The following is a 25,563-nucleotide window of genomic DNA, read 5'->3' as shown; positions in this document are numbered from 1 at the left end:
CAGTGAAGCTGTCTGGTTCTGGTCTTTTCTTTGTAAGAAGGTTTTTGATTGATAATCCAACTTTCCTACTAATTTATAAGAGAGAAAAAAATTTCCTGACCCTCTTAGGTGCCCTAACAGGGTTAGAAAATTAAACTGACAAAGACAAATTAACAGGAGGAAAGCATGCAAATTTATTTAATATAAAGTTTATATAACACAAGAGTCTGCATAAGGAAATAAATATCTGAAGAAAATATTAAAACTGACTATTTTATGTTAGGTTTGCTGAAGAATGGACACTTATGGAGAAATAGCATATGCTGAATAGTATGAGCTCAGGGTAGTGAACTGGAGGAAATTTCAGTTCAGTTCAGTTCAGTTCAGTCGCTCAGTCATGTCCAACTCTTTGCAACCCCATGAATCACAGCACGCCAGGCCTCCCTGTCCATGACCAACTCCTGGAGTTCACTCAAACTCATGTCCATCGAGTTGGTGATGCCATCCAGCCATCTCATTCTCTGTCGTCCCCGTCTCTTCCCACCCCAAATCCCTCCCAGCATCAGACTCTTTTCCAGTGAGTCAACTCGTCGCATGAGGTGGCCAAAGTATTGGAGTTTCAGCGTTAGCATCAGTCCTTCCAATGAACACCCAGGATTGATCTCCTTTAGAATGGACTGGTTGGATCTCCTTGCACTCCAAGAGATGAGAAGAGTCTTCTCCAGCACCACAGTTCAAAAGCATCAATTCTTCAGTGATCAGCTTTCTTCACAGTCCAACTCTCACATCCATACATGACCATGGGAAAAACCATAGCCTTGACTAGACGGACCTTGGTTGGCAAAGTAATGTCTCTGCTTTTTAATATGCTATCTAGGTTGGTCATAACTTTCCTTCCAAGGAGTAAGCGTCTTTTAATTTCATGGCTGCAATCAGCATCTGCAGTGATTTTGGAGCCCCCCAAAATAAAGTCTGACACTGTTTCCACTGTTTCCCCATCTATTTCCCATGAAGTGATGGGACCAGATGCCATGATCTTCGTTTTCTGAATGTTGAGCTTCAAGCCAACCTTTTCACTCTCCTCTTTCACTTTCATCAAGAGGCCTTTGAGTTCCTCTTCACTTTCTGCTATAAGGGTGGTGTCATCTGCATATCTGAGGTTATTGATATTTCTCCCGGCAATCTTGATTCCAGCTTGTGCTTCTTCCAGCCCAGCGTTCCTTATGATGTACTCTGCATATAAGTTGAATAAGCAGGGTGACAATATACAACCTTGACGTACTCCTTTTCCTATTTGGAACCAGTCTGTTGTTCCATGTCCAGTTCTGACTGTTGCTTCCTGACCTGCATATAGGTTTCTCAAGAGGCAGGTCAGGTGGTCTGGGATTCCCATCTCTTTCAGAATGTTCCACAGTTTATTGTGATCCACACAGTCAAAGGCTTTGACATAGTCAATGAAGCAGAAATAGATGTTTCTCTGGAACTCGCTTGCTTTCTCCATGATCCAGCGGATGTTGGCAATTTCATCTCTGGTGCCTCTGCCTTTTCTAAAATCTGCTTGAACATCTGGAAGTTCACAGTTCACATATTGCTGAAGCCTGGCTTGGAGAATTTTGAGCATGACTTTACTAGTGTGTGAGATGAGTGCAATTATGCAGTAGTTTGATCATTCTTTGTCATTACCTTTCTTTGGGATTGGAATGAAGACTGACCTTTTCCAGTCCTGTGGCCACTGCTGAGTTTTCCAAATTTGCTGGCTATTGAGTGCAGCACTTTCACAGCATCATCTTTCAGGATTTGAAATAGCTCAATTGGAATTCCATCACCTCCACTAGCTTTGTTCATAGTAATGCTCTCTAAGGCCCACTTGACTTCACATTCCAAGATGTCTGGTTCCAGGTGATCACGCCATCATGATTATCTTGTTCATGAAGATCTTTTTTGTACAGTTCTTCTGTGTATTCTTGCCACCTCTTCTTAATATCTTCTGCTTCTGTTAGGTCCATACCATTTCTGTCCTTTATTGAGAGACAGGGACCAAGACCATCCCCATGGAGGAAATTTAACAAGGCCTATTTGTTCAGATTCTTTTTAGCATACTCTTGGTTTTTAAAGACAAGGATGCATCTTTCCTCTGAAGAAAGGGAAGGTACTTCTCACCTGAGAGATTCAGCGTGTGTTTCAGTAGAAGAATGTGGGAAGGTGGTCAGAGTGACCTTCCTGCTTCTGCTATCTTCTCAAATTCCTTCAGCTTGAAAAATCAATATACCAAGGTGCCTTTTTCTTAAGGGTAGCTTGTCATGAATAGGTCTTTTTAGGTTTTCTTATTTGTTTATGTTTCAGTCTTGGTAAGTTTTCTAGAAATGTAGCCATTTCAACTAGGTATCCAATTTGTTGGTGTATAATTGTTCATAGTAGTCCATTAAAATCTTTTTGTTTCTGTGGCTTCAGTTTTCATGTCTCCTCTTTTATTTCTAATTTTTCTTATTTAAGTTTTCTCTCTTTTTTTCCTTAGTCTAGCTAAGCATTTGTCAGTTTTTTTAAATCTTTTAAAAGAGCAACTCTTATCTTCATTGATTTCTTTTTTTTAAATCATTTTTGCTATTCTCTTTTCTATTTATTTCTGTTCTAATTTTATTTTTTAAATTTCCTTCATTTTGCTAGTTTGCAGTTTATTTTGTTCTTTCTATAGTTCCTTGAGGTATATAACATGAGGTTGTTGATTAGAGACTTTTTTTCTTTTCCAAGTTCACTGCTGCAAACTTCAGGAGTTAATTACACTTTGTTGAGCACCATTGGGCCAGGCTCTATGTTATGTGTATATATTATTTCATGCAGTTCTTCCAGCCATACTAATACAGTGGATAACATATACCATTTTATGGATTAAAATTTTGATACACAGAAAATATTAAACAGCATATCTCCCTGACAAAACCTAAGAGCTAATTAATGTAATAACTGGATTTTATACCTGAACTTTCAAGATCCAACTTTCAACTTTCCAGGACACCAAACTGCTGGGATACCATTTTCCTACCTGTTTGAGACTGGAACTTCATAAAGAAATGCCCAAATACACTAAGTCAAAAAGGAAAAAACAAAATAAAGCAAAAATGTCTATTTCTCTTAGTTTATTTCGAGGAAAGAGGTAAAGTCTTTCTGTAAAATGGTGTTACCAATGAGTGAGCAAGAATCTGTTAAGATAATTTGAATGTCTGGTATCTTTGTAATTTTCACATTGAAAAAGAAATTATTTCTGAACAGCAGTCTCTCTCGAGAATCTCAAACAGAGACTGATATCTCTTAATTTGGACTAATCATAAAATTAAGGTGTAAAAGCAACTGAATCTATTTAGGTCTTTTATTAATACATAGAGGTAACGATCAGATTCTTACCCTTGGTACAAAAAATTTCCCCAGTGAGTTGCATAAACTGAGAATGTGATTTTTTAATTATGATAATCACATTGCTATTCCACAGAGCACCTTTTTTCCAAGAACATTTAACAATTCTACCAGCTAGCAGAGTCTCTAAGGTAGCCTCAGGATATTATTTTGAAAGTGGTTAAATATATAGAAGATAGCTAAAGCTGTCAAGAAATTGGCTCACAATGAAATGAACCAGGTGTCACTGTATATCTGAGGAATCTATATCCTTGTTTATAGGATGAAGTATCAGACATTTCTTCTTCTAAAGGGAAACGGAGATTCTCAATCATCACTCCTTTTAAGAAATATTTACTGCCGCTACAAGGATGCAATTTCAAAAGGAAATCTTGCTCATTCTCTTGAAAACACTTTAAATGCTCTCATTTAAAACATAAAGTATGTTTAGCAATTTAAAAGTTTGTTTAGTAATTAAGTTAGAAACAATGTTACTGCATTTGAAAGGCATGTAACAAACTTCCTTTGTAGTCACACAGAAAAAGGCAGCATAAACATAGACTTCAGAGAAATTTAAATATGTCCCTAAACAGGGAGAACAAGTCAAAACTCAAGAGGAAATGCATATTTCTTATGAGAATTTTAAGAACAGTAAGACTGGGTTTATGGAGAGGAAATCAGAGATCAGAATAAGAATTTGGAGTCAAGACCTCTGGGCCTTTCTCTGTCACTTCACCCACATCTTTGCTTCTGATTGAAAAACAGAAAACAGCCTTGCTTCACATGTACAAACAGACTTTATTATTATTTTTTTTTAATGCTCAGCCCAGTTTCTCCTAAACATGAATCTATCATTTTGCATTCAGGAGCATGAACTAGTAGGTTATTTAGTTTGGCAAATTAGTCCTAGAAGAGTTTGCATCCATCCGGAAACAGAAAATGAAATGCAAATAGGCAAAACGGTTGTCTGAAGAGGCCTTACAAATAGCTGAGAAAGAAGAAAAGTGAAAGGCAAAGGAGAAAAGGAAAGATATACCCATCTGAATGCAGAGTTCCAAAGAATACACAAAAAGCCATCCTAAGTGAACAATACAAAGAAATACAGGAAAACAATAGTATCAGAAAGACTAGAGATCTCTTCAAGAATAAATGAGAGACACTAAAGGAACATTTCATGCAAAGATGGGTGCAATACAGGACAGAAATGGTATCTACCAAAGAGAAGCAGAAGATATTAAGAAGATGTGGCAAGAATACACAGAAGAACTATACAAAAAAAAAAAAATCTTAATGACCCAGATAACCATGATGGTGTGATCACTCATGTACAACCAGATATCCTGAAGTGCAGTCAAGTGGGACTTAGGAAGCATCACTACGAACAAAGCTAGTGAAGATGATGGAATTCCAGCTGAGCTATTTCAAATCCTAAAAGATGATGCTGTGAAAGTGCTGTACTCAGTATGGCAGCAAATTTGGAAAACTCAGCAATGGTGACAGGATTGGAAAAGGTCAGTTTTCATTCCAATTCCAAAGAAAGACAATGCCAAAAACTACCATATAATTGCACTCATCTCACACGCTAGCAAAGTAATGCTCAAAATTCTCCAAGCTAGGTTTCAACATTATATGAACTGTGAACATCCAGATATTCAAGCTGGATTTAGAAAAGGCACAGGAACCGGGAATCAAATTGTCAATATCCACTGGATCATCGAAAAAGCAAGAGAGTTACATAAAAACATCTATTTCTGCTTCATTGACTATGCTAAAACCTTTGACTGTGTGGATCACAACCAACTTTGGAAAGTTCTTAAAGAGGTGGGAATACCAGACCACCTCACCTGGCTCCTGAGAAACCTGTATGCAGGTCAAGAGGCAATAGTTAGAACCGGAAATGTAACAAAGGACTGGTTCAAAATCGGGAAAAGAGTACATCAAGGCTGTGTATTGTCACCCTTCTTATTTAACTTCTGTACAGAGGACATCATATGAAATACCAGGCTGGATGAAGCTCAAGCTGGAATCAAGATTGCCAGGAAAAATATCAATAACCTCAGATATGCAGCTAACATCACCCTTATGGCAGAAAGTAAAGAGGAACTCAAAGGCCTCTTGATGAAAGTGAAAGAGGAGAGTGAAAAAGTTGGCTTGAAGCTCAACATTCAGAAAACAAAGATCATGGCATCTGGTCCCATCACTTCATGGGAAATAGATGGGGAAACAGTAGAAACAGTGTCAGACTTTATTTTATGGGGCTCCAAATCACTGCGGATGCTGATTGCAGCCAGGAAATTAAAAGACGCTTACTCCTTGGAAGGAAAGTTATGACCAACCTAGATAGCATATTAAAAAGCAGAGACATTACTTTGCCAACCAAGGTCCATCCAGTCAAGAGTATGGTTTTTCCAGTGGTCATGTATGGATGCAAGAGTTGGACTGTGAAGAAAGCTGATCACCGAAGAATTGATGCTTTTGAACTGTGGTGCTGGAGAAGACTCTTGAGAGTCTCTTGGAGTGCAAGGCGATCCAACCAGTCCATTCTAAAGGAGATCAGTCCTGGGTGTTCATTGGAAGGACTGATGCTAAAGCTGAAACTCTAATACTTTGGCCACCTCATGCAAAGAGGACAACAGAGAATGAGGTGGCGATGGACATGAGTTTGAGTGAACTCTGGCAGTTGGTGATGGACAGGGAGGCCTGGTGTGCTGTGATTCATGGGGTCACAAAGAGTCAGACACAACTGAGCGACTGAACTGAACTGAACTGAGCTATTGAACAAGAAGAAAAAGATGCCCACAATAAAGCTTTCTGGTGTCAGTTTAAGCTCCGGTCCTAGCTAATGTCCCTACACGGACAAATTGTTTTCTGTAATATCTTTTGTTGCTGCAACTAGTAAAATTTTGCCTGTACTAAAAATGGCCTGAGATACTAATGAAGCCCTCTGACGCTCTCTTGAGGGCAGCTTAGATTTAGTAACCCACAGCACAGCAGTGTGGCCAGACTCTAATTGAGAGCTTCTGTTTAAGAGGATGTGGTGAACTCTTCTATGGCATGGACTGTCACAGCATCTTATCCTTACCCAGCACTCCAGACTCCCTTCATGATTTGCTTTCAAACTACATTCCCACCTCCAACAACATTCTTGATCCTCAGGTCCTCTGGTTGGCTTTCCACTGCCTGAGCAGGAAGTGAACTTATACATTTCTAGGCCTTTGCCTATGTTCCTCATTACCGGCTCAAATTATAATGTCCTTCCTGACTGGCCACCTGTACCCATCTCTCTCTATCCAAATCCATCTTGTTTTTCATTAGGCAACTGAAGTACGTCCTCTTTTCCCAAAGAAAATTAATGCATACTTATTTTCGGCTACATTACCATATACATATAGACCTGTTTTTTCCATTCTCACTCATTTCTTCATTCAACATACCTTTGTAGATTTGGCATGTACTAATAATCCCAGTAAGAAACTAGGATGAATGGACAGGACAGACCCACTGCACTGGAGGAGGCCCTGCTTACTACTTCCTTGTCATTTGTCTCCATATTCGATTGCTACCACTAAGTTTGTTGCTGCCATGTCTTGAAAAATTCTGTCTTGAAATATCCCCTCGTTCCTGCGTAAACTCTTTCTACCAATGTAGTCATCTACCAGAATCAAACTCTGGGATCATCCCGACAGCGTTCCATTGGACAAATGGAGGAACTTCCAATTTCCTTTGGAGTGTATACTGGTCATATACTATTAACGTGTTACATTTGAGAATCAAGACAATTTAGGGCTGAAAGGAATCTTAAAGATGATCTCCAATATTCTTATCTAATAGGGAAATGGAAGCATGGGAAGATTAGGTGACTTGTTACAAGTTAAGTTACTAATGGAACCAAGACTAGAGTCCAAGTTTTAGGTTTTCTTGCCATCCTCACTGAACTCCACCATCAATGGGTAATTGAATCACAGGACATCACTAGTATCAATAAGTAACAACTCAGCTATCACCTCTGTTTTAAAAGCATTGTATGTTATTTCTTCCAGAAATAGATCAATGTAGATATGAATATGACAAACTACATCATGTTAAAAGAAGAACAAATTGTTACACATCCAGGTGAAATCATCTACTTAGAGTAAAATTCTAGGAGAGTACTAAATTGGGAAAATGAATATAGCATTTGAGGCAATGTTAAAGAGCTAACAAATTTCATTTAAAATAAAGCAAACACAATAATTTTTCAAAATCGTATCATGCAAAGGGGCAGTTTAAATATTTGAGTTTCTAAAACACTAAAGATAGAAGCATATAAATTTAGTTACTGATAATCTTTTGGGACAGAGATATCATTAAGCTATTTGTGGAAAATGTAAAGTGCTCAGTAAAATGAAGAGCACTGGATCATCACAATACTAGATATATGCTGAATCACAGATAAGCAGAGAGAAAGGAAGCTAACCAAAATGAAGAGCTAATCCATTCCTTCCTCCTGGAATTCACCTTGACCCACCCAGAAGAAACAAAGCTTATCAAGTCTTACTTGAAGTATTAAATTCAGAGTATGCATGTTCTTTCATACAATAAAGGCAACTTTTTATGGAATAAATTGGAGATTAAAAGTGGTTAAAAATAAAAAGTAGTTAAAGACTTAGTGACGCATACTTAACAGAAACTTTTGTCACAGCAAAGTCACATTTTTCAAGTTCCTTCATATACATCATCTGTGTTACATATACTTTCCTGGGCCCATCTGCTTTTATGCCTTTTCTAAGTAGATTTCTGGCTGTGGCTTTGTTTGAGTCTACCAAAGCACGTTATTCCAAAAAAAAAAAAAAGGAAAAAAAAATGACATATACAAACCTAAAGCAAGCATATGCTAAGGTGTCTTTAGCCCTTTAGTGAGGGGAAACTATAAGTATGGAAAAGGTGGATAAAGAAAAAAAAGAAAAGGTGGATAAAGGAAGAATAGAGGCGCAGAGGTCAAATAAGTCCCTGAAAAAAGATATACTGAGTTAAATTCATTAGGATGTGTTTTGGGGTTTTTTTGTTTGTTTGTTTGTTTGTTTTAATACCTGTAAGAGTAGGACCCTAAATCCAGTTCACGTTTTAAATACTTTACTGGAACACACACATGTTCAGTCATTTTCTGTGCCTGCTGTCTAGCAAATGGGGACCTTTGCAAAGACCATAAAGAACAGCTTGGGCATAAAAAATATTAAAAAAAAAAATTTCCCCCTGAATTTAGGGTCTTATCTTGGGAAGGTAAAATCAAAAGGGTTAAAGTATTATTAACATATATTTAGTTGTTGGATTAAAACACTAGCCTTATGTGCTTGGAAATAATGAATGGTCATTGTTTGACATTAAGAATGCGGTGCAATTTTAAGTAATTCTTTTAAGTAACTTGTTTGTTTTTTTTTCAAGGACATGCCAAAATCAGCAAAAAGAATGGAAAATTTTCAGGTTAGATAAGGCATCTCTACTATCTGGGCAGATAACACAGAAGAATAACCTTTTACACTCTCTTACTAAAAGCAAAGTAAATTCTACACCAATTTTTCATTCCAACAGAAGAGGGCAAAAAAGCAACTTTGAGCTTTGCATTGGTAATGTAGTATTTTATCCATAAACTCCTTTAAAAAATTGTTTCCTAACATATTGACTAAATATCTTTGATAACTAAACTGTTTAACATTTAATGAAATTTGTTGTTATTTTTCTTTTAATAAAGATTTAGATTTAAAAATTTTGTCTCCTAATAAAGCCATCAAAACTGAGCAAATTTTACCAACATTTTTACACATTGCATTGCTTTTTTCCCATATAATTCTTTGTGTGTTATTCACTCAGTCATTTCTGACTCTTTGCAACCCCATAACCTATATATGCTCGCCAGGCTTCTTTGTCCCTGGAATTCTCCAGGCAAGAATACTAGAGTGCTAGCCATTTCCTTCTCCAGGGAATCTTCCTGACTCAGGGACCGAACCTGGGTCTCTTGCATTGCAGGCAGATTCTTTACTATCTGAACCACCAGGGAAGCCTTTGTAATAGATATGATATTTAAAGGCAAATAATTTTGGATTTTTTGGTATATTTAGTCAGTTTTCAATTTCAATTGAAGCTCTATTCTTTATTATCCCCTTTCACATTCTGGAACAAACCACTTTTACTGAGAACAAAAATACTCTTCTTTTTTGACAAGCAAAAACCTATTTTAGTTACAGTTCTTTGCCATGATTATTTCTAGTATAGTCTGAACCACCTATATAAGCCATAAGTTTTAATCACACTTACTAACCTTTCAGAGAAAAACTGGAGAGTAACCACTGTCATATACAAGCATTAAGGAGACCACCAAAGCTTACACAGTACTTTTTAAGATCTTCACAGCCAAGTGCACACCTTTAACACTTTTGTGGATGCAAAAATATGTATATTAAAATGACCCAAAGATTCAGCCACTCTGTTACTATTTAAATAAAAAGCAATGATATACATAACAACTGGTGACACATCTGAATATTCTATTTTCCTTAGAAATTATATATAAGCCATAAATTTTTATTTATTAACTTGATTTAAAGTTCTACAATTAATATCCTCCAAATTATGTTTGAACTGACAGAACAGAACACAATTACAGTTGAATAAAAAAGATTAAGAATTATAACTTAATACTGTTTTTGTTCAGTTGCTAAGTCATTTCCAACTCTTTTCAACCACATGGATTGTAGCACACCAGGCTTCTTTGTCCAGCACTATCTTCCCTGAGTTTGCTCAAACTCATGTCCATCAAGTCAGTGATGCCATCCAACCGTCTCATCCTCTGTCACCCCCTCCTCCTCTTGCCCTCAGTTTTTCCCAACATCAGGGTCTTTTCCAGTGAGTCAGCTCTTCGCATCAGGGGACAAAATATTGGAGCTTCAGCTTCAGAATCAGCCCTTCTAATGAATAGTCAGGATTGATTTCCTTTAGGATTGACTGATTTGATATCCTTGCAGTCCAAGTGACTATCAAGAGACTTCTCCAGAACCACAGTTCCAAAGCCTCAATCCTTTGGCGCTCAGCCTTCTTTATGGTCCACGGTCCAACTCTCACATCCATACATGACTACTGGAAAACCCATAGCTTTGACTATATGAACCTTTGTCGGCAAAGTGATGTCTGTGCTTTATAGTATGCTATCTAGGTTTGTCACAGCTGTTCTTCCAAGGAGCAAGCGCCTTTTAATTTCATGGCTGCAATCACTGTCCTCATTGATTTTGGAGCCCAAGAAAATATAGTTGAATACATAATTGCATATTTTTTTAATCTCAATATATGGAAGAAACCTTAGCTTATTTTAACAGTAGACCAGTTAAATGAATTCAGGAAGTTAACGTTAACTAGTCTGTTCATTTGAAAATCCAAATATTAAACAAGAAAAATTAAATTATATGTTTAGTCTCCATATTGAAAAAAGCAAGGAAAAGACATTTAGTTATTTATAACCTAAATTTACCAAACCAATTTATGTCTAAAGATTCACTTTGATGTTTCTAAGCTAACATTGTGAAGGATTTTTTTTTGCCCTTAAAAATGTCAGTACATTAAAAATATTAAAGTTCGATTTACGTTCTTGAAATTCTGAGAATATTAAATTTTCTAAGTATTTATTAGTATCTCTAATGAGAAAATTCTCTTTTTTCCTAAGACACTATAACTTAATTTATTCTAGAAGTAGGGAAATATTTCATTTTCTTATCTATGAGCGGTAAAAAGTTTTTCTCAAATACACAGCCACCAACAGGACTTAAAACTTCAGTTCTACCGCCCTAGGCACAGGACTCTAGAAAACACAAAACACACATTCTCAAAGTGTTTTTCTCCTAGTCAGTGGAAATAATATTTTCTACGTGACTTTGAGCACAACAAAAAACAAACAATATAGACCAACTGATCATACTCTGTGTCATCTCTCGCCCAACGGAGAATAGATTCCCATCATCCTATAGAGATCCAAAGTGAATACATCATGAAACCAGCCAGATTGCCAGTTAGAGCTACCCCAATTAGGAAATCATTTATAGATTATGGGACCTTGACTGGCCTGTTGGTTCAGTGCACCAGTTCCTGGAATTGGCTGGTTTTGCATACTTTTTTTTTTTGTAATACAGGCGGGTTCAGTACCCAGTTGAGAAAATGGACATTACCTAAACAATGCGTTAACCAAAACTGGTAACTATTAGCCAAGGATCCAAAACAATAATAATGAAGCAAGCAAACCAGAATAAAAGGCACCAAATCAGAAGAAAATGGAGATTCAGAATTTCACGCCAGAGGCCACTTCTCTGGAACTGTTTCACCAGTTCCAGCAGGCAAGCATACTATGTATTTTGACGGCAAACTCCAACCCTATCAAAGTGTAATTTTTAAGTAGTTGAAAACATGGTTCTCATACAAACATAGAGGGAGCACTTGCCGAAGATTTATTTAGCTTATTTAATGAAAAAAGCAGCAAGATGATACAGCTGACCCAAAAGAGAATTAGAGTTTATGTAATTTCTCAGGAAAGACATATGAAACAATCTGTTTAGAGACAAAGCCGTTTAACATCAAACAGGACAATAAAACCATAAATTTGAGATGTTTTTCTTTCCACTGGGCCAAAATCATTTTCAAGTCTTCAAAACACAAATCTACACCTCAACTTACAACTTCATAAGTCTGAGCCAAATTAGTAGTAAATTACAGGTCATACAAGCGTATCTCTCCATTGGTAATTAAATTATGCTTTGGTAAGCCTCTTAGGCTATGCTTCAACACATTGCTGAAGAGATTTTTAAACTCGTCGCAAAGAGTCGGATACGACTGAGCGACTGAACTGAACTGAACTGAACTGAGCTCATGCATCCTTTCCTTAGCTGTGTCTAGTCTACGGATACATTCATCAAAAGCATTCGTCATTTATATTGCCGTGTTTCTGACTTACAGCATTTCCTTTTGATTGTTTGTATAAATGTTATCTCTCTGCTCACATGACACACCTATTCTTGCATGTTGTCTACTTTCTGTATTAGATTCCTTATCAAATTAATCATGCCGCTGCTGCTGCTGCTGCTAAGTCACTTCGGTCGTGTCCGACTCTGTGTGACCCCATAGACGGAAGCCCACCAGGCTCCCCTGTCCCTGGGATTCTCCAGGCAAGAACACTGGAGTGGGTTGCCATTTCCTTCTCCAATAAGTGAAAAATGAAAGTGAAGTCGCTCAGTCGTGTTTGACCCTTAGCGACCCCATGGACTGCAGCCTATCAGGCTCCTCCATCCATGGGATTTTCTAGGCAATACTACTGGAGTGGCTTGTTACTTAAAATTCCCTGTCTAATAATATCAAAATCTGTACCATATCTGAGTATGGTTCTGATGCATGACTTGTCTCTTCAGACTTTTTGCTTTTTCAGAATGTCTTGTAATTTTTTGTTGCAAGCTGTGTATGATATAAAAGGAACTGAGAGAGACCTGAGATGAGAGGTTTTATATTTATCTGAATAGGAGTTAAATTGTGTTTACTGTTAGCTGTAGGTGTCAGAGACTAATATTTCCTCTAGTATCTTTTCTTTTTTGGTCTATTTTTTTTTTTTTGTCTTTGGGTTTTCCTAGAGATTCCCTAAATAGAGTCTGAGGCTTGTGGGACTTTCAGCTGCAGTCCCTGTTATTCTCAGGAGCCCTATTGTGGTGTACGGTGTAGGGAGAAGAGGCAGTCTAGAGTCCATGGTTAGGTATCAGTCTTTTTGTGAGCCTGAAATGGGCATTTCTCTTCACCCCTAGTTGGTTCTGGGGTGGCTCAGTAAAGAATCCACCTGCCAATTCAGGAGATGCAGGAGATAAGGGTTTGATCCCTGGGTCAGGGAGATCCCCTGGAGAAGAAATGGCAACCCACTCCTGTGTTCTTGCCTGGGAAATCCCATGGACAGAGAAGCCCGGCAGGCTACAGTCCATGAAGTCGCAAGAGAATTGGATATGACCTAGCGACTAAACAACAACAAAAAAGGTTGGTTAGGCTTTGGTAAAACCCCAGTCAGTGAGGCTCTGGTAAACAGTTTTCCTTGACAGCAGGCCCTGAGAAAGAGAACAGAGAGCTTCGGGCATACTTTAGAATGGTTACTTTACTCCTGCCCCTGTCAGAGCATCAGGGTAAGTTGGGACTTGGTGGGGCTACTGGAGGTAAAACTCATGAAACTGTGGGGCTTCCCCTGAAGTTTTTAACGTGGAGTTTTTAACTCTCAAGCTAGTCTACAATGAATCTCCAGCAATCCTTCAATTATAGTTTTAAGTCTTCCTACTAACTCCAGCCGGGGCCTTCTGCTTCAGGGCATCTGTTGTTGGTAAGCAAAGATTCTCTGTATCCACTTCTTTGTTTCCTGGAGGCAGCAGTTTACCCTGTGACCTTAAGTCTCTTGGGATGTAAGAAGAGTTGTTGATCTTCAGTTTATTCTGTTTTTTTCTAATTGGGGAAACAGGAGTGATAACTTTCAACCTCTTTATATGTCAGACTGGAACCACAATGAGAATCATAATCAGCTTTACAGATTTATTACGATAATGACATTAAATATATTAGCTAAGCTAATATTTAAGACATGATATATAGGAAGCAACTAATAAATGGAAGATATGTTTATTAACATTCCTAACTTATGCTAAAGCTGAATCTCCAATACTTTGGCCACCTCATGTGACGAGTTGACTCACTGGAAATGACTCTGATGCTGGGAGGGATTGGGGGCGGGAGTAGAAGGGGACGACAGAGAATGAGATGGCTGGATGGCATCACCTACTCGATGGACATGAGTTTGAGTGAACTCCGGGAGTTGGTGATGGACAGGGAGGCCTGGCGTGCTGTGGTTCATGGGGTCGCAAAGAGTCGGACACGACTGAGCGATTGAACTGAACTGAAAGATTTTTTAAATCAGACAAAATCACTAAATTAAAAAGTCAGTGTATTATCAGTGAGTGATGGAATATGGCAGTTGTTTCTCATTGGCCACACTTCAGAGTGTGAGATCACTGCTACACTGCAACTCATGTCATCTGGAGAGCCCCACCCAAATTTTCCCAAATGTCAATATTTAATTGGTGTTTAGGCACCATATGAAAAATAAAACTAATCTTCATCATAAAAGGAAGCATTCCAAATATTATAAAATTATCAACATTAACTAAAAAATGAATGGTTCTAACAAAAGGTTTGTATCTCAGTTATATTCCCTATGCACAAGGACCATTCTACAGAGGCCCTTTCTAAAAAAATGGGTTAATATGTGAAACACAAAGTCTGCTTCATGGGAGACAATAAACGCATTTGTTGCTTTCCTTATCTCCACCTTCCTTCCCCTAGTGAGGACACATTAAAGTGAATTCTTCAAATTAAATGAATTCAGAAAAGTCAGGATTAAAGTTTAGTCAGTTTGTCAGTATTGAAAACTCAGAGATGTCACGAGTCATAGTGTATTCCAAGTTCTTAAGCTATCTGAATGTTAACATCTAAGTTTATTATCTTATCATAGTATACCCTACTTTTTATGGCCCTCAAATTATAGGAGTATTATGTATAAGTGATCTCTATTTAAAGCATCATCTATGTCACTAAATATCAGAGATATCATTTGTCATTTCACCTTCAGGATAATAAACCATGCGTTTGTCCTGTGGGTGATGCAGATGGCCCCTCAAAGAAGACCATGATTCCTCTCTAACATTTCTTGTCTCCATCAATGTATACTTCACTATTTACTCAATTTTTTACTTTTTTCAAGCTATAAAACAATATGCCAACAGAGTAGCATTCCACAGACATGGTGGTCCAGCATCTATTACCCCAAATTATCCACAAATAGAAAAGATATATAGGTCCTTGCTACTCTAAGTGTAGCCCATTTACCAATGGCACTGATGTATGTTTATCCATGCTGTGTAACAAATACTCCAAAATTTAGCAAGGCAAACAACAAATGTGTTATCTCAGTTTCTGTGAGTCAGAAGTCTTGCACAGGTAAACTGAGTGTCTCTGGCTTGAGTCTCTTTGAAGTCTGCAATTAGCACATCAGATAGAGCTGCAGTCATTTCACAGCCCCCTCGCTGCTTCATGCTCATTCACATAGGAAGTAGTAGTGGGCAGGCCTAGCCCCTTGCTAACTGTTGTCCAGAGATATCAGTTCCTTATCATGGAGATCTCACAATAGTACACCTCACAGCCTGGCAGATGCCTCTCCTTTCAGCAAGTAGAAGAATGTACCCAAGACAGAAAACAGTCTTTTTGTAATCTTTTCTCAGAACTGACATCCCATCATTTTTGCCATATTGTATTCCTAAGAAACGAGTCAAAACGTCCAGTCTACACTCGGGTAGGGAATTACACAAGGATGTAGCTACCAAGAAAGAGGGGGTTTTATTGGGAAGCATCTTAGAGGCTGCCTACCTGTAATGGCATCTGCTGAGAATTTGTTAGAAATGCAAGATTAGTGAAGAATTAGTGAAGAGATCTGAATGTTAACAAGGCTCCAAGGTAATGTGTATGTCAAGAATCACTGCTCCAGGGAGCAAGGCCCACGTGCTTTACTCTTTGCAGAGGCTTCTGCTTCACATAATTTTACTCACTGCTTAAAGTCACTTTCTAAGAATTGCAAAGGTTAATTTTCCTTGCAAATCAGTTCTCTCATACTCAAAAAATAGGAAAATTACAGTTACTGAAATATTACTGATGTACTGCTGGGCTACAGATAGCAGATTAGAAAGAATTGAGGGACTGAGGACGAAAAGCAGGCATAAGAACTGTGGCAAACAGATCTAATATCATTATCTAGTAGTTACTGAAAGAGAAAGTCGAGCACTTTTATAAGAAGGGACCACATGAAAAAAGGACTAACAAGCTATTACCTCAATAACCCCTTATTGCATTGTTGAATAACTCTGAAATGGAAATACTCTGTTCATGGTGGTGGCTTCTTCCTACTACTTGATTCTGTTTGGTTCTACTACTTTGTTCTATTTACAGAGATGGAGAAGTGCACAGCATATTTTAGAAATAAATCCATGAAAAATTATAATATAGAAATGTAAACACTAAGTGGGATCTAAGTCTCTTGATTATTCCCTTTCCAAATAGATTTTATATCTCAATGATGCTTAAAGAATAATCTATATTCAGTATTTGAAACCTTTCCATAAAAGACCACTAATAACTTTGGTATAAATATTTTACATCTCCCTCAAATTCTACTTAGGGGAAAAGATAAAATTCCATTCCATACCAAATGTATGTTTAGTGACATCATGTTGGCACTTGACACTGGCCATTGTAGGAGTATTTACAGCATAGAAACTGTAAAACTTTATAAATCAGAACTTGACATAACTTTGTTGATTATCTTAAGACACTGATCTTAAGGGAAAAATGATCTAATGGGGAAAATGTTGATACTACAGATTCGACTTAAAACTGTGTCATGTCCTTAGCTATTACATTATCCATAGCACAAAAAATTACTGGGAAATACTCTCTATGCAGTCAAAAACTCATCCAACTCAGCCAAATTGCTCCCATCACTGACAAATCTATAAAGCTCAGATGTAACTCATGCTGAGGCTGAAACAGGTTTAAGTTTAATGAATATAATTTCCACTAGGGTGGAAAATGGTTAAACAACAGATCACATATCAGACTTAAGGAAGAAAAATTATTTAGAAAAGAGTTAGTGGACTGGGATCAATTCTATTTGTTCAATTATGGTTGGACTGAAACTAGAAGTTGCTGTATGTACAATAATTCAACAAAGATAAACAAAAGGAGTCTCTGAGAATCAGTTACAGTACATGAAATTTACAATAAAAGGTACTGTATTTTATAAAATATTTTATATAAATATTTTAGTATTATTTGTATCAGCACAGTTTCTATTATGTGCACGTATGCATGTTTGTGGAGAAGGCAATGGCAAGCCACTCCAGTACTATTGCCTAGAAAATCCCATGGATGGAGGAGCCTGGTAGGCTGCAGTCCGTGGGGTCACTAGGGGTCAGACACGACTGAGCGACTTCACTTTCACTTTTCACTTTCACACATTGGAGAAGGAAATGGCAACTCACTCCAGTGTTCTTATCTGGAGAATCCCAGGGAAGGGGGAGCCTGGTGGGCTTCCATCTATGGGGTCACACAGAGTCGGACATGACTGAAGTGACTTAGCAGCAGCAGCAGCAGCAGCATGCATGTTTGTGTGTGTGTGTGGTTTTCCAGGGAACCAACCGTTCAACATTTCCCAGCACACCACCCTGCCTCCTGCTTCCCTCCTATTGGAGACACAGCCACTACAAATCACAGAGGGGCACATTACCAAATCCGAGCCTTCCATGTAAAAATCCCATTGTAAATTCTAAATTAGAAAAATGAACATGCAGAAAGAACATTTATTATAAGTTAGCAGAAACTCTTCTGGTCTGTGTTCTGTGTGGGAGCTCTTCTATTACAAATATGGGGAGTCCATGTTTCAGTGACATCATTCCAAATGAATTTCAGCTCAGGTGATTTATAGTCTCATACATTAGCCAGAATTATACTTTGCATATACATATTGAAATCTCTCAAGAAAAAATTTTCACTGTATTAGGTTATGGTAAAGGAGTTTTCATCACAGGCATCTAAGTATCAACTGGAGCTAAAACCTGACCGAATAAGGCTGTAGAGTTCTCTGTCTTACTTTGGTAATCAGAGGACTCACCAGCAGACACTATACAGATCTCATGAGCAGGCCTGATGGCAGGAATTTATGTTCAAGATTCAGGAGAGTCACATGTGCCCCTTTCAAATAAACCAGATGCAGCTATCTAAGTTATCAAAACAATATAAGTTGGTCAGCTGTGCTGATGATAGTGTTTCTATGTATGTAATTTAGTCTCTGGGGAAATTACCCCTCTATGAGGTTTTGGGAAAACAGTGAACTGTTTTAGTTATTGTTCAGTTCCACATAAAAACAATTCAAATGGAGGAAGACAAAGCTGACTGATATAAAAATGGAATCCTCTGTTGCCCAATTCAAAACAAATTCTGTTGTAAATTTGGAACTAGCTAAGAAAGCAGAGGAAAACTTTGGCAGACTAGCTCTGACTTGCAAATGCTGCATGCTCTTCTCTTGAAGCATTCTAAACTCAAAGCACTGGATGCAAGTACTGTACTGTGTCTTCTCAGACTGCAGTAAGATCGTGCTATCCTTATGGGTTCTCTGGACAAAACAGGAGTGCTTTAGAAATACAGCTATTAATAAAACTGCTGGAAATTTTAAGAAGGAGTGGACAGGAAATCTGTATTCTTCAAATTGAGGATGTGGTGAATTTGAGGAGGGAGTTCATTTAGACAAGAGGAGGTTATACAAAGGGAACATGAAGATAAATTGGGATAAACTATTCGAGAAACAATATTCTAAGTGTCTTTACAACAGCCCTTTAATTTAGAACATTAGATGCTTTTGATTTTTTTTTTATATTTAGAAATAAATACGGCTAGAAAAAAGGCCTTCTACCAATTACAAAATTGAAAAACAAAATGCTGATTGGTTTCCTCACCTTAGACACTAGGATTAGGGCATCACATTAAAAGGCAAATCTAATTTATTCTCCTTCCTTCATGTTCATGATCACGAACTTGCTTGCAAAGTAGTCTTCTTCCTATAGCAGCTCGCTGGACAATTGGGATTTGGGTCATGGATACTGTGGATTTTACAGTAGGTTGCATAACTGGGAGATGGCCTGCTTTTATCTGATTAGTCAGTTCCCATAAATAAAAAGATAAGAATGGTACAGGAGAGCTTTGTGAGAGATATGAACACTGGTGCTATGCAAGCCTGAAGGATAAGATGGAGTGAGCAATGTCCATATTTGGCAGATATATTCAGCAGCTCATGTGTACATTTCAGTTAATATATAGACCCATTAAACATGGTATGTATGTTTATCTTGGCACAGACCACAAATATTACTTTTAGTGAAACCCAAATGGCAAGAGCTAAAATTACTATCACCACAGAATTTCTGATAAGGTGATTAAAATTCACATAGAGCTTAAACTCTAGCCATGAGCTTTTACTAAGTAATTTGCCAGAGATGGAGCAGTAAATTAATTGCTCTGTCTCCTGTATATAGCTTGAATGATTCTTTCATAGCAGAAACAATTTAGTAATCAAACAGCCACAGGAATGACGATCAGAGACTGTGTTAGAATGAAGGTGAATCCTGAGACGATCTGATCTACAGAATCTTCTTATAACATTTTCAGTGAAACCTCAATACAGAGAGCAGAGGACAGTGATATGTGGATTTCTCTACTGAATTAAATTTTCAATATTGGGCAGAAATTAGATTTTGTTCACAGACTGCTTTACTATGTCTATTGAGTCCAGGGGCTTACCAGAGCTCAAAATTAATCCCCAGGATTCTTCTTCTTGTATGAGAAGATTGTATATGCCAAGCCACCTTGCCCAAAGGTAGACTGTGACAATGACAGGCCAGAGCTCTGTCCTGTGTTCCTTACACACCACTACCAAAGAAGTGAATTTATTTGGCAACTTCGTGATGAAGTGAAAGCATGACCATATTTTCTCTTTCTTGGATTCCAGTAAGACAATTCATAACCTTTGTATTTGTAGTATTAAAATGGTAGATTGGACAAAAACATAGATCTGGAAAAGTTTATTAAGAATATTTGCTCTTTTCAAGACCCTCCCGTTAAGTTCTTCTATAGAGCAGTTCATTGATCATAATTGACATGAAATTTCGGTCTTCATTCTGTCTAGAGTTGAGAGACCTATTATGCTACAATTTTGAAGCATGAGAGGCTTATTAAGTATGAAGATCGGCTGCACTGCAATAACTGTAAGGGCCAGAGTGACAAGTGAAGAGGAAAAGGACATTGACATCTCTTTGGATCAATTAATGCAAACCTTACAAAAAATATTTTTTGGTAGCATCCTATTTGTTTGTTCCCTTTGTTTAATTTCTTTCACCAAGTGTTTACAGAACAATGCTGTTGTATTAGTATGAGTAATCACCTCAGAACATACAGAATAACGCTTGGAGTGTGATTTACGTCATGAAGTCCACTTCCTTTCAGGGATACTGTCTTGTAACTTGTACATTTAACCTGGGAGTAACCTTGCCCTAGTTACTCAGTGTTTGAACTCTGAATCAGAGGGAGTGGGATTTCATGCTTGGAATGCTTTAATATTGAAGAGCTCTTTCTTGCTACCTTGTTCTTTCCCCTCAAACACTGTATCACTAGCAAGTGTTAGTCGGTCATTTGTGTCCGACTCTTTGTGACCCCATGGACTCCTCTGCCCATGGGATTCTTCAGGCAAGAACACTGGAGTGGGTTGCCATTCCCTTCTCCAGGGGATCTTCCCAACCCAGGGATTGAACCTGGGTCTCCCATATTGCAGGCAGATTCTTAACTATCTAAACCACTAGGGAAGCCCTATGGTATTACTGACTTACAGCAAAACTCAAGGGAGGGGCATTCTTGACAGATGGTTCAACTTACGGCAATCATTCAGACCTTGGACAAATAAGACTTGTACATCCACTAGGCATTAAGCACTCTTGGAGGTCTTGGGCACAGAGTGGTGAACAGGACAGACCAAGTCCCCTGCCCTCTGTGAAGGCTTACATGCTTGTATGAGAGACAGAAAATAAAAAGTAAACAAGTAATAAGTAGGATGATTTTCATTAGTCATAAGTATTATGAAGGGAATATAAAAACATAGAAATGCTGTGTACAACTAAGCATGGGAATTAGATACTGTGATTGATCAGGAAGGGGCTCTCCAAGGAGGGGTCACTTAAACTCAGAACATGACTAAGTCCTCCCAACAACCACTGTCCTCAGAGAAATGTCCTGAGATCTTGTAAGACCTCAAGTGAGAAAAACCACACAGGTTCCTGCCCACTGGGCAAGACTGCTGTCTTCTGAATGGATGGCCAGACTTCCTAAGGACTGATGTGCATAACAGTGAGGAAAGGCAGGGCAGCTGCTGGAGACAGAAGTCACATGCTGATTCAGTCCTGGTGGTGGATCGTTCCTACTTTGACGGTTCACCAGGAGTAGCATAACTGCTCCTTAATTCCAGGAGAAAGCACTATCAGGTGACGTGCCAGGTAATGGGCAGACAGCCGTGTGAACCGAATGGCCCAGGGATCCCACGGTGGGAAGCTGTTTACTCTCTCCCAGGGAGGACACAGGGTTAGATCCAGTTAAGTGTGTAATCATTATCAGCCTGACCAACACGTTCTTAGTGACTTGCTTTCGTCATATTTTCCCCTACAGTGGTTCAATGGCCTGTGAATGTTTGCTTTCAGAAGAAAAGAATTTTTTTATTTAAATAAATCATTTCATGGTCAAAGGAAGCTTTTGTTACTTCAGAGTCTACTCCCCTCTCATTCATATTGCTCAACAAAACTGAACACTTCTTATGTGATACAGCCACTGTGTAGCTCAGACAAAAACTGCTAGAAAAAAGTATGTTTTACCCCCAAGTGACACAGATGCTGGGAATGTGCATTATTATTGTCTTAAGAGCTGAGCTTTCTCAGATCCTAAAATCATGACTATTTCCCCTCTGCAAAATCAATCCATCCTTAAAACAGACCATAAAAATGGACAAAATGTAAGACATGGCTTTTTTAAGGAACTGAAAGCTTATCTGAAGAAACAGCTAAAAGACACAATAATAGGTAGCAACATAAGTGTACAAAATTAAGGTAGACTGTCAGATACAAACTACACAGTGGAGGGTAAACAGGCCAGCAGAAGAGATACTTCATGGAAGAATTAGGACTTCAAGAATGGGGAGGATTTGGAGGGGAAAACAGTCAAGTATTTCAAGTGAAGGGAGTAACAGGGAATACATCCAGATCTGGGCATGCGCAGGAACATTCTGACAGGGCAGGGTGGGGATGTGAACAAATGCAGCTGTGATTCATTCGGGGAGCTGTTGGGAAATGGTCACACTTACATTGCACTGTGCCTACAATGGGTACAGCATGTTTTATCGGCTACAGATGCTTAACTGAACAATTTTGTAAGACTTTGACTTCTATTGATTTTCCTGGCTCCTCTGTGGACGTAAGCAAATTGTTGATGATTTGTAAATATTTATTGTATTACTTGTAATTTGAACGGTATTTTGATGACTCATAGGGTGTGGGGGTAAATTCAAATATAAAAAATTGACAAAACCTTCCCCCACACAACCTCAAAGCAAGGTCACTGAGACACCACCACAAATAGAAAACCATCTCGAGACTTACTAAGTTCTGTTCATGAATGTCTCAGAGAAAATTGATTTTCCTTGCTGACTCCCTAAGAATTTTTGGTACATTTATTAGAGAAGATAAGGTAGTCTCTTAAGTCACTTTATTTAATATCCTAGGCAGATTAACAGTTTTTAAATTATACGTCATACTTTATACATACATACGTAAGCATTTTTGTACATATACACATGGAGTTTACCTGCAATCTTAAATCTCTGACGTCATCCTAGAAATTTCATCTCTCCTATATAGCTGTCTGTCACATTCACTCAATCCAAAGTTCCCCTTTAGAGATGGATTGATTCCTAGAAATACATTTACAATATGAATGCATATATAAGCTTCTTTCTCTCTTCTGACTTGAGTCACTCACAACTGAGTGCCTTGGATAATTCTAGAAACCTGCAAATCTGAATTAGTCCTGGGTATTCAAGAGAGAATAAGCAAGGCCCAGTCTCCTGGGTTAAAAGACCTCAGGTGAAAAAAACTGGAATTTCATTTAAACCCTGATGAATGTGACTAGGACCTCTGGTGGCTAAATCTGTCCTTGCCTCACAGTCCAGTCCACTGGAATCTCTGTAGGAGCCTTATCTCTTCAATTCCAACCAGAACAAGGGCTATCTTGCAGCGTCTCTCCCCCTACTTCCTTCAGAAACACCCTTGATATTAACAGATATTCCTGTTGAACTGTAGGGTCTACAGAGAAATTCTGCTTTGTAACTAAGAAGACAGGTTTCTCTGAAGTAATTTAAAACCATCAGAAAGACTACATACCTAGAAGTCATTTAAGGGAACCTTCCCAGAGTCTCATATCCCAGTTTTGATTAGAGCTGCTCTTGACACATGTGAAGGAAATAATGAAAGCTACAGAAAATACTTGTACACTTCATTGTGTAAAGTAGATCGGCCTCATTTATCAGCCTTTTGGATGCAGGGAATATTGAAGCAATTTGGTTCTTGTTAAACATGAAAGCATTATTCAGCACTACTTATTTGTCAATATAGTCATAAAAAGTGCAGACTTTTTCTGTACTCTTTTTATTTGCAGATTTTCAGTTTCTTCATCTATAAAAGAGGGATAAAAATAATAATACTTAAGGCACAGGGTTATTACTGAGTTGACCAAATGTTTGCTTGGGTTTTTCTGTAACATTGAAAAACCTGAACGAACTTTGTGGCCAACCCAATATAAAGAGTGTTGAGTTTTTACTAACGGTGTTTGTCACATAATCACTCAAAAAATAGGAGCTGCTACAATGATGATGATGATTCCTTAATTTCTACAGATTCCTATCCCCACTTCTCTCAATATCCACACACATATTCTCAATTAACAAGGATAAACTATTAAATCTGAGCTTCCCTGGTGGCTCAGTGGTAAAAAAAATTCTACCTGCAAATGCAGGAGACACAGGTTCAATCCCTGGGTCAGGAAGATCCCCTGGAGAGGATCCCCTGGAGAAGGAAATGGCAACCTACTCCAGTATTCTTGCCTGGGAAATCACATGGTTAGAGGACTACAGTCCATGGGGTCATGAAAGAGTCAGACACAACGAAGCAACTAAAACAACAACAACAAACAATCTGGTCATAGAACAAGTCTCTTGACAGAATCTATCATTCAATAGGATATTTCCAGGCAGCTTGGTGAGGGTCAGAGATGCGGTGAGAATTTATAGTCCCTTTCAGAGCCTGTTAGGGCTGGCAGGAAGTGACTTCTTTGATTGTGACTCCTACCCTTTGTCAGCAGTTTTCAAAAAGATCCTGCGCTCAAGTAAATTTGTATTTTATTCTCTGAATGTAAAATGATGGACTGCAGGAGACAGAATTAAAATGACGCTGGGGTCTTTCAAGAACACAGAATAACTGGCAGGTCTCTTCCCTCTCCCTGCCCTCCACAGGTTAACCTCAGAGCCACAGACGGGAAGCTCATGCGCCAGTTGCTCCTCATCAATGAGAGCATCGAGTCCATCAAGTGGATGATTGAAGAGAAAGCCACCATCACCAGCCGAGGCAGCAGTCTGAGTGGCAGCCTGTGCAGCTTACTGGAGAGTCAGAGCACCTCCTTACATGGCAGCTGCAACAGCCTCCATGATGGCAGTGACGGGCTAGATGGCATCTCCGTGGGGAGCTACCTGGACACTTTGGCAGATGACGTACCAGGCCACCACACCCCCTCAGACTTGGACCAGTTCAGTGACAGTTCAGTCATAGGGGACTCGCACGCACTGTACAAGCGTCCCAAATTGGATTCTGAATACTACTGCTTTGGCTAATGCCCCAGTTTTTTGCATGGGATTGGTGTGCAATTAACTTGTATTTATCCTCCTTCTCTGCTGCTATATTTTTGGTGTGATTTTTGACAACCTTTTAAAAGGAAGCTTATTTTGAATAGCTTGATGGTATTTCTGTTGCTCCTAGTATTTCTCATCTGGACTGATTTCTCTTTCTCTCTTAAGTTTCTCTATTTATTACGATGATTTTTCTCCCTTCTTTCACAGTGGCACAAATAAAGTAGGGGGAAAAGAATAAGCAATAATTACATCTTTGCTTTTGTTTTCAGAGCAAGGGGTCAGGGATTATAAGATAAACTTCGCTAAATTTTACAATAAACCAAAGTCTGATAATAGCTGACTTTGTTGTCTGTATTCTTAAATAATACAAAGGTTTGTTTTCCAGAAGACACTGAGGTTTATTACTGTTTTTATATTAGGTTGGGACTAAGCTAGGCATTATTTTGAGGCCACAAGTTCCTAGTGTGAAGTCAATAATACTGTTAACCATACACTTCTCATGACAACCATTAGGAAATTAGGAAGCCCCAAAGCTATGCAATCTATTCAGTTCAACTTTGTGTTCATACTGT

At 38.3% G+C, this 25,563-nt stretch overlaps 1 protein-coding gene across 1 annotated transcript in view; it reads left to right on the top strand.

The window, feature by feature from the left end:
* Positions 1-25,326, top strand: part of LURAP1L (leucine rich adaptor protein 1 like) — a 48,409-nt gene extending 23,083 nt beyond the window's left edge. The window contains exon 2 of the mRNA XM_055428231.2: positions 24,599-25,326. Coding sequence (XP_055284206.1) covers positions 24,599-24,973 — 375 coding nt within the window. The 3' untranslated portion in view covers positions 24,974-25,326. The remainder of the gene's footprint in view (positions 1-24,598) is intronic.
* Positions 25,327-25,563: the final 237 nt, after the last annotated feature.

This window comes from Moschus berezovskii, chromosome 7 (assembly GCF_049115385.1).
Source record: "Moschus berezovskii isolate FMDL1 chromosome 7, NW_MosBer_1.0, whole genome shotgun sequence".
Classification (NCBI taxonomy): domain Eukaryota; kingdom Metazoa; phylum Chordata; class Mammalia; order Artiodactyla; family Moschidae; genus Moschus; species Moschus berezovskii.
Note: the sequence above shows the minus strand (reverse complement) of the source record. Positions and strands in the feature narration are given on the sequence as shown.